Below are 12,964 nucleotides of genomic sequence, written 5' to 3'. Positions count from 1 at the left end.
ATTATCTGGGAACATAAAAACAGACGCCCAATAAACCTGCATAGAAGACAAAACAGACGTAATAAGCTGAACACGGCCAACAAACGATAAATATTTGTTCTTCCAATCCTCAATCTTCACTTTCATTCTATCTACCATCACGTTGCAATCTTTTTGGTACAACATGGAAGAAATGAGAGGAATCCCAAGATAGATTACTGGTAACGAGCCTTCCACAAAGTTCGTAATCGACAAAATAGCCGATTTAGTCGTCGAGTTAACAGCAGCAAAAAAAGTTGTACTTTTCAGGGTACTTGGCACAAGGCCCGACACCCTTTTAAACTCTTCCAAAGCTTCAGCTATAACCTCAACCGATCTCACAGACGCATGAGAGAACAAGAATAAATCATCCGCGAAACAAACGTTTACAATTTCTTGAATCTCGCATTTAGGGTGAAACCGAAAGTTTTCTGTACTATGAATGTTACGCTTTATCATTAATGTCAGAACCTCCATCACCATAGTAAATAAATACGGAGACATTGGATCCCCTTGCCTGAGGCCACGTTTTCCTTTAAAAAAACCATGAACATCCCCATTTATGTTGATCGAGAAAGACGTTGACATAACACGCTGTAGGATCCAATTAATCATAACCTTATGAAATCCAAACCCATCAAGAATATCTCTTAAAAAACCCCAATCCACCGTGTCATACGCCTTCTGAATATCAACTTTAAATGCACGTTTGGGAACTCCTCTATTCAGATGGTAATTCCTCATAATCTCTTGAGTAATCAGGATATTATCCGTAATCCTTCTACCCGGAACAAAAGCAGATTGGTTATCATTAATTATCATTTCCAACGACCCTTTAATTTTGTTCGTAATAACCTCAGATATGTACTTGTAGATCACGTTGCAACTAGGTCTATAATCATTAACCTTTGAAGGAGATTCGACTTTTGGTAACATCGTAAGGATTGTATGATTTATTTCTTTAAGAAGTTGGCCATTGATGAAGAAATATCTCACTGCATTAAAAACATCCGACCCAATCAACTCCCACGCTTTTTTAAAGAAGGTAGAAGTGAACCCATCCGGACATGATGCTTTGTCATCCCCAATACTTCTCCTCATTAGATACAGGGCGAACCATCTCCATAGCTAACTCATGCAAAAGTTTGAAAGTAAACAAATTATTGTCCACGGTTAACATGTTAACATGATCATTGTTACCCGAAAAATTCTAATAGTGTTGCACAAATACGTCCGGACACAGCAGCCCCTTCAACTAAAATATCGTCACTATTGGTCACTGCATTTATTCTACATCTATTCACCTTCGCCTTGACCACTTTATGAAAGTATTTAGAATTGTTATCACCTACCTGGAGCCATTCTACTTTGGACTTTTGTTTAATAAACCTTTCTTCATCCCATAGAGCATCATTATATTCCTTTAGCTTGAGAATTTCTGCATCTCTAATCTGACTTGATGAAGGATTTTCATCAAGCTGCTTTTGCAGATTATCTAGATCCTTAAGCGCACCACATTTTTGTGAATATTACCTTTTTGCCACATAAGTCTCCTAATAGGCTTCTTTAACAGTTTCAGCCTTCTAACCAATCGGTACATGACATGTGATGACCCGGAAATTTTCGACCAAATTTAAACTTGAATCTTATATGATCTTGAAACGATAAGCAAAGTCTGTAATGTTAAGTCTCAAAATCTTTGAACTGTTTACATGAACCCTTGACTGTTTCCAACGATTCACGAACAACCATTTATAAATAGATATATGTATATGAAAATATGTATAGATATATATATGATAACATGATAATTTGAAATACATTAATAAAATATTATACGATTTAGTTTCTGAAATTAGAGACTTTAAGATAATTTATGATATACAATAAAACTTGATATTTAAAACATAATTATATAAATATAATAGTTTGAATATATACATGATTTTGATACATAACTATTAATATATGTATATTGATAAAATATATAAATATTAAATATATAATATATTATATTACAAAACTAATAATATATATGTAATTACAAGTTAAAATATAATTATTATATTAATAGTGTTATTATCACATTCAATATTAAAATAAATATTAATATTAATACTAATATCAGTATTTTGAATATTATTACAGATAGATATAAAATTTGATACCTTTAAGTTGATATATATTATTATTAAATTCATATTTAATATTAGTACTAGTACTATGAATACTAATAAAGTTTATAATATGAAAATTCGATATGTAAAAATTGTTATATCACTTTTGTTACTAATATTATTATTATTATCAATAATTAGTATTATTATAGGTATTATTAATAATATTATTATTATCATTTTTATTATTATTGAAATTATCATTGTTACTACTAATATCATCATATTATTATTATAGTCATTATCACTATCTTTAAATGTATTATTAGTATTATCTCATAAATAATATTATGATATTTTTTTATAATTATTATTAATTAGTATCATTATTATTATTAATATTATTATTAGTTTAATATATATAAAAATTATATACGCGTATAAACTGTCCTCTCTATCAATAATTTTTTTTCCCTGCGTTCTATTTAACTTGTGACTTTTAGTCGACATCTGCATTATTTAGTTAAATCCTTTACTGATAAAGACCATTAATTTTTCCATCATCACAATCTATATCGCTACTTCTTTTTGGTGTGTATATATAATTTTTATTTTTATTTTTTCGGTTCGTGTAACTCATTTTTTCTCTTAATCCGAAACTTGATCCCATTTAAAAATCTAGAAATGTCATGTTGTTAGGATTCTATTACTCAACCTTTCTGCAAAACATCAAACTCCAATTCATTATATCGATCGCGAATTTTCAAGTCAAAGGTTAAATTTCAAAAAGTCAAATTTTATGATCTTTGAGAAATTCGAATTCTCTGTTTTGAATTAAGTTAAATTGACGATGGAGATAGATTTTTGGGATGATTTCAAACATAACTCGTGTTGAAAGATTTGTACAAAACAATCTCATAAGCGAAATCATTTTTTTTTTGTGCAGCGACAAACAGCGAGTGCTGTATTTTTTATTTTTTTTTATATTTATTTATCATCACTACTTGTTTGCTGTAACATTTTTTTTTATCCTAAAAACTAGTTAGTAATTTGTTAATGCATGGGATTGATCCCTGGGTCGTTGGGTCTGATGTGAATGAGGAAGAGGAACGAAAAACAGAAGTGATATACATTTATTTTAGGATAGAAATACAACAGAAAAACTTAAACAACGTGCTGGTTAGAGGGTGTATTGGGTCAGCGGGTGGTCGGAGGTTCGAGCCTCGTCGTGGGCATTTATTTTTGGAAAAGCCTTAAAACAAGGGTATACACTTTTATATTTTGTTATTATTATTATTACTATTATTATTATTATTATTATTATTATTATTATTATTATTATTATTATTATTATTATTATTATTATTATTATTATTATTATTATTATTATTATAGTTATTATTATTGTTACTAGTGTTACTAATGTTATAGTTACTAGTATTATTATTTCTACTAATAAAAATAATAGTTACCATTTATGTTTATTATAGTAATTATAATTATAATGATGATATTATTATTGATTATTACTAAAAGTTATTATCATTACTAGTATTATTATTTGGTAGTATTAGTATTACTAATATGATTAAAATTGATACAAGTATTACTATTATGATTATGACTATTATTATTAGTGTTATTGTGAAAATAACCCAATTTATTATTATTTTCATTAATATTAGCGTTAGTATCGTTTTTAGTATTATTAGTATTAATATTATTGACAAAATTTATTATTAATATGAATATCAGTAGTAGTGGTATTATTATCAATATAATTAAATACAACTTGTATTTACCAGTATTAAACTTTTTATTAGATAAATATTAAGTATATGAAAATACATTTATAAGTAATTTTACATACAAGTATGTATTAATCATAATATCAATATTCATACAAATAATCATATATAATAAATTAAGTATTTTTAATACAATATAAACTAAATATATATTAACAAAATTATATAAAGATTAATCATTTTAAATATAAACACAAATTAATTATATATTACAAGCTATAAGATATGAAATTGTTCAAATACGATTATATATTAATATATGTATATATAAATGATATAGGTTCGTGAATCCGAGGCCAACCCTGCATTGTTCAATGTCGTCATATGTATTTTTACTACAAAATACATTACTGTGAGTTTCATTTGCCTTTTTTCCCTTTATATTTTTGGGCTGAGAATACATGCGCAATTTTTTATAAATGTTTTACGAAATGGACACAAGTAATCGAAACTACATTATATGGTTGAATGATCGAAATCGAATATGCCCCTTTTTATTAAGTCTGGTAATCTAAGAATTAGGGAACAGACACCCTAATTGACGCGAACTCTAAAGATAGATCTATCGGGCCCAACAAGCCCCATCCAAAGTACCGGATGCTTTAGTACTTCGAAATTTATATCATGTCCGAAGGAGGATCCCGGAATGATGGGGATATTCTTATATACATATTATGAATGTCGGTTACCAGGTGTTCAATCCATATGAATGATTTTTGTCTCTATGCATGGGACGTATGTTTATGAGAAATGGAAATATGAAATCTTGTGGTCTATTAAAATTATGAAATGATTATTTATGTTAAACTAATGAACTCACCAACCTTTTGGTTGACACTTGAAAACATGTTTATTCTCAGGTACGAAAGAAATCTTCCGCTGTGCATTTGCTCATATTAGAGATATTACTTGGAGTCATTCATGACATATTTCAAAAGACGTTGTATTCGAGTCTTTGAGTTCATCAAGATTATTATTAAGTCAATTATATTTGGATATATTATGAAATGCTATACATGCCTGTCAACTGTTGATGTAACGAAAGTTGTCTTTCAAAAACGAATGCAATGTTTGTAAAATGTATCATATAGAGGTCAATTACCTCGCGATGTAATCAACTGTTGTGAATCGTTTGTAATCGATATGGACTTCGTCCGGATGGATTAGGACGGGTCTTCACATGACATGCCCTTCAATTTAAACCCTCCACACATCAGCAACACAACCCATGAACTCGTCATTATCAACTATGTAGTTGCTAAAATGAAACATCTTTGGACGCACTTTAACAAACGAATGAATTTTAACCACAGTCGGACTTTGATCAGAAATACGGTATGGTTGAAAAATAGTATAAGCATTCGGGAACTCAGTAATGAACGTCTCATTCGCCAAGACCCTATCAATCTTTTTTAACATCTCATGGGAACCCAGCGGACTTTGATTCCATGTGAAATTAATACCTGAGTAGTTCAAGTCCATCACCTGGATTGTATCTAAGCATTCTTGAAACTCCCTCATAGCAATCGTCATTCTCGACAAACCAACCGCATAATCCTCCACAAATAACGATGCATTAACAATCTTTGTTTATGTGCTGTGTTAGAATCACAAGTATCTATTAGTAAGCTAAGTCGTATTTGCGATAAAGTGTTCCGCGGGTGGAACTGGACGTCTAATGCTAATATGTGTGAGAGGGGTACGCGCATCATTATATGGTGGAACCCGAATGTTGTTAATATTATGGTGTTGGCTCTTACTGATCAAGTTATGCATTGCTTTGTTCGGCTGATTAATGATAACAAGCACTTGTTTATCTCGTTTGTTTATGCATCGAATTCATATATTCATAGACGTAAAATGTGGGGTGACTTGAGCATGCATAAGGGAGTTGTAGGAAACCATCCATGGTGTATATCCTTGGGGATTTTAATGTCACCACTTTTTATGAAATTATGTTACCATTTATGATTATCTTTTCATTAAAATGATTGTTGATAACACTAAAATCACATCATCAAATTCAATCCTCAATAACTATGCTTTAAGGCTTTGCCTTTCATTTTTCTAAACATAAAAATAGTTTACTTGATTAATATCGAAAACATTTGTTCGAATGCAAGTAACCATGTAGACAACGTATATCTATAATATTACAGAGTATTATATATTTACCATGATGATGTTGTTTGTTTTTCAGTTTGCAAATTTTATTATTTCTTCTGTCCGTGCATCCGCAAATATTTTTACTATAGACCGTTTGTTATTCTTAAGATATAAGATAAAATATTGTCTTATTCTATACTTGGAAAGATGCAAACAGATTCGTAATTAGGTTTGGGCTTAATTGGGCCGGACTGTTTTTTTTCCCTTTTTTCTTTCATATTTTCAGCTGGTCATTACCCACCCACAAACACAGTATCAGGGAAAGTAATTTACCGTCGAACCACCGTCGTTCCGTTCTCTCACGCTCCGATCGGCAGCAGCGGCGTCGCTTCTCTAACCTCCGTCTTCTTCTCCGGCCACTCATACACTAAATCACAAGGTTAGCTATTAACTTCATTCATATTGCTGTAATTATTCCTGTTTATATTTCTTTATGCCCTAAAACAGTTTCCATTTAACCACTTCTAGTGATTTAGGTTTTTATTGTTTAGGCATTAACTTGTATTATTTCCTGTTTACTGTCGAAGCCTTTCAATTATATATAAATATGTATTAGTAAATTATATATTGTTTGATGAATGTAGGGTTTACACCACTTTAATTCAAAATTTATAGTATACCTAATTAATTAGCGCCGAAGGTTTGTATGTTTGTATTGAAAGCTCGTGGTGTATTTATCTCAAATTGACAACTCTTTAAGCTCAATTTGCGTTGGTATGGAGATAAAATGGTACAAAGTAATGTGCACAGTTGTTCATCGAAACATGTCTATTAACACACTGTATTTCTCCTTATTTTCAGATAAGCTGCAATGGCCATGCTTTATAAGGTATTATCAGTTTCTTTTATAATTTGTAGCTGATGTTAAATTAGCATTGCACATACTGTTATTAAACTGTTATTATGTTTGTTTTAAATTTGTGTAGTAGTAGTGCATTTGTTAAAAAAAAGAATGAAACTTTTGTAGCTGCTTGTTATAAACTGATAATGCACAGTGAACTTGATACCTGTTTAGTCATTTTGTAGCTGATTGGCTTGCTACCTAGCTCATATCTAAAGTTTGCATTTTATGTATATCTTATTTTATGTCAGGATCCGAATAAGATATCAGCATATCGTGATAGAAGGTTTCCTGGAACACAAGACGAATATGAGCTTGCACTTCAAACTTCAACTACTGCCTATATTGGAAACATGTCTTTCTATACTACTGAAGAGCAACTTTATGAATTGTTTTCTCGAACAGGAGAAATTAAAAAGATTGTCATGGGTTTGGATAAGAACACAAAAACGCCCTGCGGTTTTTGCTTTGTCATGTAACTTTAAGGCTCATAATCGCTTATTCAAAAAAATCTATACAAGTAGTCTTACTAGTTTCCTACTTATGATGATAAAAAAGTTTGACTTTAAAGTTTTTGGTTTTCAGGTACTATTCTAGGGAAGATACAGAAGATGCTGTGAAATACATAAGCGGGACTATTCTTGATGACCGTCCTATTCGTGTTGACTTTGACTGGGGATTCCAGGATGGAAGGCAGTGGGGTCGGGGTCGAAGTGGTGGACAGGTGGCATACACTTTTACTAGCATGTACTCTATTTTGTTTATAGGTTTACTCTTATTTTGATACATGTTAATATCTGTTTTTTGACCAGGTGAGGGATGAATATCGCACGGATTATGATCCTGATATCCTTTGAAGCTATATATATATATATATATATATATATATATATATATATATATATATATATATATATATATATATATATATATATATATATATAATAAGCCGTTTGTTTATCAAAGTGCCTACCGAATAATTTGCCTTTTGAAATAAGCATTTTGGAGTTAGTAACTCCAAGCTTTGTATATAAAGCTGCTTATTTCACTCTTAAAATATATATAAGATTTGTTTGGATAAGCAATCTTAAACACTCTCAAAACTTCATATCAACTATATACATACACAATATACAAACAAGCAGTTTCAATAACCAATTCGAAACGCGACCTTAGTAATACACTTTTGAAGGCTTAACTTCTGTATGTGTGCTCTTTTAGCTGATAATATAACATTCTCAACTTTTTGAACCTAGGAGATCAATATTTTTTTTTTTTTTTTTTTGTCTATTATATGCAAGGTTGCAGAAATCGGTTCTCGGGGAGTTCTCGGCAGGGTCTCCAAAACGAGAACTCGGAGAACTCGGGGAGTTATCGGCGGTTGACTTTCGTTGACTTTTGAGATTTTATCGAGTTTTTTCCGAGATTTGACCGATTTTACCGAGATTTGACTGATTTTTTTGAGATTTGACCGATTTTTCCGAGATTTGACCCATATTTCCGAGATTTGACCGATTTTTTGGAGATTTGACCGATTTTTGGTCGTTGACCGATTTTTTGACCGATTTCAAAACGAGTTCTTGCCAGGAATGAAATTCCGAGTTCTCGCCGAGTTCTCGCCGAGTTCTCCCGATTTTTGCAACCATGATTATATGAATGTGAATTTTGAAACATGGATAAGTCGTTTCAGTATTCCTTGACTGGTCAAACATAGAGGTGGTTATGGAAAATTGGTTCAGAAAGAGTTGGAAGAACAAAGGCAGGTAGTAGATTATGGGATTGGATCATTGGGATCTTTCCAGCCGCCTCCTATTGCTCATAGTCATAATTGTAAGTTCACACCTTGCTTGTTTCTCACACTCCTTGTGTCGTCACATTCACTATGCTTTATTGTATCCTGCTTGGCTAGATGTTTTAGGTGTTGTTTGTTTTTTAGTTTGTAGATTTTATTATGTCTTGTGTCTCCACGCTAGCTTAATGTTTGTTTTTCTGAAGGCATAAGATTAAATAAGGTCTTATTATGTCTGTGAGCTTGCAAACTTAGAAATATGCTTCTAAGTGCTGCTGCAGATAGGATTAAGTTATTTTGCAGAAAAAATAAACAGTATTCACTATTCGGCATACAAACTTTTAGGCCTCATATTTTTACAGACATTGTACATAGAAAAAAACAAACAACACCTTAGTATGCCACAACTAACTTAGGAGAATTTTCTTTCCTTTGAAGCTAAAGATGCCTATACGTGTTTTTTCACTAATAGTCTTATGACTAATCTGGTGAAATATGGATTAAATTAAATGACCACAGGTTTATTGGCTTATAGGTGCACCCATCAGTCAATTGGTTGTGGCCTGTGGGTTTAAGTCCAACTGGGTTGAGGCGTGTGAATTGAGTGTGTGGGTTTTGGGTTTAAAAAAAGTAATAAGATACCTTGACTTGATTATGTTCAAACGAGGGTTGATATTTTAATGTTTCCAGATAAAATGAGGAAAAAGATATAAATCTTATTGAACTTTTTTGATACTCTGCAACTGCATTCTCATATCATTGTGCAAGTTTAGAGATATCTTTGAAGGCGAATTTTATTGTTTTTTATATATGAGTTTTACAGGTATGCTTAGGAAAACTTTTCTAAATAGATGGTCGAAGAAGTCTTTCGGAGATTTTCAGATATAACATCAATTATCAATTAGTATGAAAATATGGATTATGAGTGAGATAGAGGAAATAAAGATATATCAAACATTTTTTTTATAATTATTTCTGCCATTCATATCGTGCAGATGGAAGGCGTGGAGGTGGTCATGGTTATGGTGGGTCCCACCGACATGGCAGAGGAGGTATTACACAAACGTTACATTCTTTCATGAGATTTCATGTCCCTCTTGAAAATCTTGCATTTAATTCGAGTATATTTATCCGATATTAGATTATCAGCGGAAGAGATACCGTGATGATGATCGCCGTGGACCGGATATTTCTAAGAGGAATTTTGAACATGAATCGCGAAGAAACTCTGATCACGACTCCCGACAGGTAATGATTTTTTTTCTTTCATGATGTACATTTACTTACACTAGTCTTGGTTAATCTCATTTTTGTTGTTGTCAAAGTATGTTATCTAACTTGGATTAAAAGATCCAAGTTTTTATTCACACTTTTATTTGCGATAACGTTATAATTTTTGTACAGGAGAAAAATCCACGTTTCCGTGAGCGCGGCGAATCAGATGATGAGGAAGATGATAGGAAACGACAGAAATAATTGTAACTGCTCTAGCTTAATTAGTTGTTATGGTATATTTACGTAAACTTTTTATTTAATGTGAAATATTGCTGTCAAGATTAAGAAAAAAAAAAAAGATGAACTCCTAGTTTTTTATATATATATATATATATATATATATATATATATATATATATATATATATATATATATATATATATATATATATATATATATATATATATATATATATATATATATATATATTTTGATTAATGATCCAGTGTTCCAACTGTGTGGGTTCATATGGTTGGATGTAGAATCACGGTCTCATTGTTGATCTACGGTAGAAAATCGAAATTATTTAATTTGAGAAATAGAGCTACAGCCTTAGGTTTCTTATAGCTCAATAATATTCGATATGTTGCGGTTAGGTTACTTTTGCTTTACCAATTATTTTTCATATACAGCATCTTTTTGCCATTCATTCAAGAAAACAAAATCAAATGATTAATATGTCAACATTTATCAATGATACATGTCAACTATTGTCTTGTATCAAAATTTGTTTTATAATTCAGCTCATATGTTGTTACACAAAACTTTTGAACAGAACATATTGGTGTGTCGTTAATTGTATATTGATGTTAATTTTTTGTGTGGTTTAACGTGGAGTTTCAAGACCAAACCTATGGAAGAAATTGACATGTATCTACAAATAACATGGTAGTTTGACAATGCTGATTTTAAAATGATGCATATATTTATATTTATTTATCCCAAAGACCAACAGAACTTAGAAATCATGATACGGGAACAACGATATGATCCATTTTTTAAGGCAAATTATTGACAGCGACACAGATATGATGCCCGAAATGATGACTAGGACTTGGGCAGCACCACAGCAGCAATATTCAAACTTTGACAGAGGTAACTTGGGTCATGAGCATCTTAACGACTTCTGTTGAAACTTTTGAAGCTTGTTTTTTCAAGTGATTGATCTTCGTAACAGGTTCTTCATCAAGCCGCTTCACGTTCAATCCAGAATAACCAGTCGACTTTCAATGTAACAAAAAAAAAATAATACTAAAGTGTCATCACATATGGATTAGAAGAAAACGAAGTGTTGAAAGGTTCTGTTATTAACTAATACCTCTGAGATCGTTTTTAGGTATTCTTTTTCCATATGGACTCGACATTTAGCTGCTTCTTCTTCGGCTTCATTTTTCGTGTGTTTTAGTCTGTTCATTTTAGCTGAAGACAAATTGTAAAACAACCATTTGTATTTGTATGACCTATTACGGAAAAGCTAGTTTACTTTGTGGGAACATATTAAAACTTGTACCAGTTCTTGCAGTATTGACGATTTGTCGAGCTTCTTGTTCAGTAACTAGTAATTGCTGAATTCCACCTTGTCTTCTATAATCCTCCATATCTGCAAATTAAAAACAAGATTATAATTCATGATTTGGAGTTGGTGACGGATCCATTAATATAAATACAACGAGTATCAGTTTTTTGTTAAGCATTCCTAAGATATAATGACGGATCCAGGAATCTGTACCCGGGGGAAAAATAAAATAATTCAAAATTTTAGGCTTTAGATTGGGGGCACTTGTCACCCCGTCTAAAGCTAATTTCACCCCTGGTCGTGGATGTCCACATGTCTAGTTCTCAATCTGTATTGTCGTACCGAGAGCAAACGTTAAGGTGACAATTCAGTTCCGAGAGGGATTTGCTTCAATGGTATCATGCCTCAGTGTGGAAGGGCCCGCGATTAGTTGCCAAGCAACCCGGGTTCAATTCCTGGGGGCGGAAGATTTTATCTCCAATTTCCTGTTATTAGTTGTCAAGCAACCCAGGTCCCGCGAGTAGTTCCAAGCAACCCATGTATGAGTTTCCTTCTAGCGTGTGGGTGCAAATGATGAGGGTCGTTGAAATAAATGATCCGCTGATGCAAATTCGCCGTTCAAAAAAAACATTGTGATCACGTTTCATATGTGTCGGATCGAATACTAATAATGGCATTATTTGACGTAACCAAATAATAGCAGATGAAAATAATACTTAATAAATATGAATATTATTATTATTGAAATGAAATGAAATTATACATGTATGTATGTATATGTATATGTATTACAAAACAGAATGCTAATTAGATCGAAAGAAGATGTTTAACTGTCTCCAAAACAGAAAAATATGGTCGGAATATGAGATATTGTTATACTGTTTCCCCGTGAAGGACCCGGTTTTAACACCTTAACTATCATTTAATTACGAATTCGTCCTTAAACAAGTAGATCAATGAGAACATCAATTATCTACTAAAAGTATGTTTGGATGAAACTAGCTGGAGCTGGAACTTATAGCTCAAGTTAGAGCTTTTAAGATAGAGCTGGAGCTGGGAGCTTATTTTCGAAGCTGGTAGCTGGAACTTATTATGTTTTATAAGGGTGTGTTTGGATGAAACTAGCTGGAGCTGGAGCTTAGGGGCTAGAGCTGGAGCTGGAGCTTATTTTTAAAACTGGTAGCTGGAGCTCATTATTTTTATAAGTGTTTGGTAAACTAGATGGAGCTTATTTTACAGTTCATAAGCTCTACTTTTTTTCATAAGCTGCTAGATGTAGGTTATTTATGTAGAGCTTAAAATTTTCATAAGCTCTACTTGTTATGTCTACCAAACAAAGCTTATTAATTAGAGCTTATTAAAATCATAAGCTCAAGCTCCCATAAGCTCCCCATAAGCTCTTGTGCCAAACACACCTTAAGGGTTTGGTAAACT

General features: G+C 31.8%; 3 protein-coding genes across 3 annotated transcripts; 1 reads left to right on the top strand and 2 right to left on the bottom strand.

The window, feature by feature from the left end:
* Positions 1-1,214: 1,214 nt before the first annotated feature.
* Positions 1,215-5,476, bottom strand: LOC139863425 (uncharacterized). Its single transcript, XM_071852063.1, has 2 exons — positions 5,147-5,476; positions 1,215-1,520 (listed from the first exon to the last, which is right to left on the bottom strand). The coding sequence occupies exons 1-2, from the start codon at positions 5,474-5,476 to the stop codon at positions 1,215-1,217; spliced, it is 636 nt and encodes a 211-aa protein (XP_071708164.1).
* A 1,440-nt stretch (positions 5,477-6,916) lies between these two features.
* LOC139862564 (nuclear cap-binding protein subunit 2-like) lies at positions 6,917-10,319 on the top strand. The gene is made up of 8 exons (XM_071851181.1): positions 6,917-6,938; positions 7,202-7,425; positions 7,536-7,674; positions 7,763-7,799; positions 8,664-8,780; positions 9,735-9,791; positions 9,881-9,987; positions 10,144-10,319. The coding sequence occupies exons 1-8, from the start codon at positions 6,921-6,923 to the stop codon at positions 10,213-10,215; spliced, it is 771 nt and encodes a 256-aa protein (XP_071707282.1). The 5' UTR covers positions 6,917-6,920; the 3' UTR covers positions 10,216-10,319.
* A 774-nt stretch (positions 10,320-11,093) lies between these two features.
* Positions 11,094-11,612, bottom strand: LOC139861294 (V-type proton ATPase subunit G1-like). Its single transcript, XM_071849670.1, has 3 exons — positions 11,525-11,612; positions 11,333-11,433; positions 11,094-11,237 (listed from the first exon to the last, which is right to left on the bottom strand). The coding sequence occupies exons 1-3, from the start codon at positions 11,610-11,612 to the stop codon at positions 11,094-11,096; spliced, it is 333 nt and encodes a 110-aa protein (XP_071705771.1).
* Between the last annotated feature and the right edge of the window lie 1,352 nt (positions 11,613-12,964).

Source organism: Rutidosis leptorrhynchoides, chromosome 8, assembly GCF_046630445.1.
Source record: "Rutidosis leptorrhynchoides isolate AG116_Rl617_1_P2 chromosome 8, CSIRO_AGI_Rlap_v1, whole genome shotgun sequence".
Taxonomy (NCBI): domain Eukaryota; kingdom Viridiplantae; phylum Streptophyta; class Magnoliopsida; order Asterales; family Asteraceae; genus Rutidosis; species Rutidosis leptorrhynchoides.
Note: the sequence above shows the minus strand (reverse complement) of the source record. Positions and strands in the feature narration are given on the sequence as shown.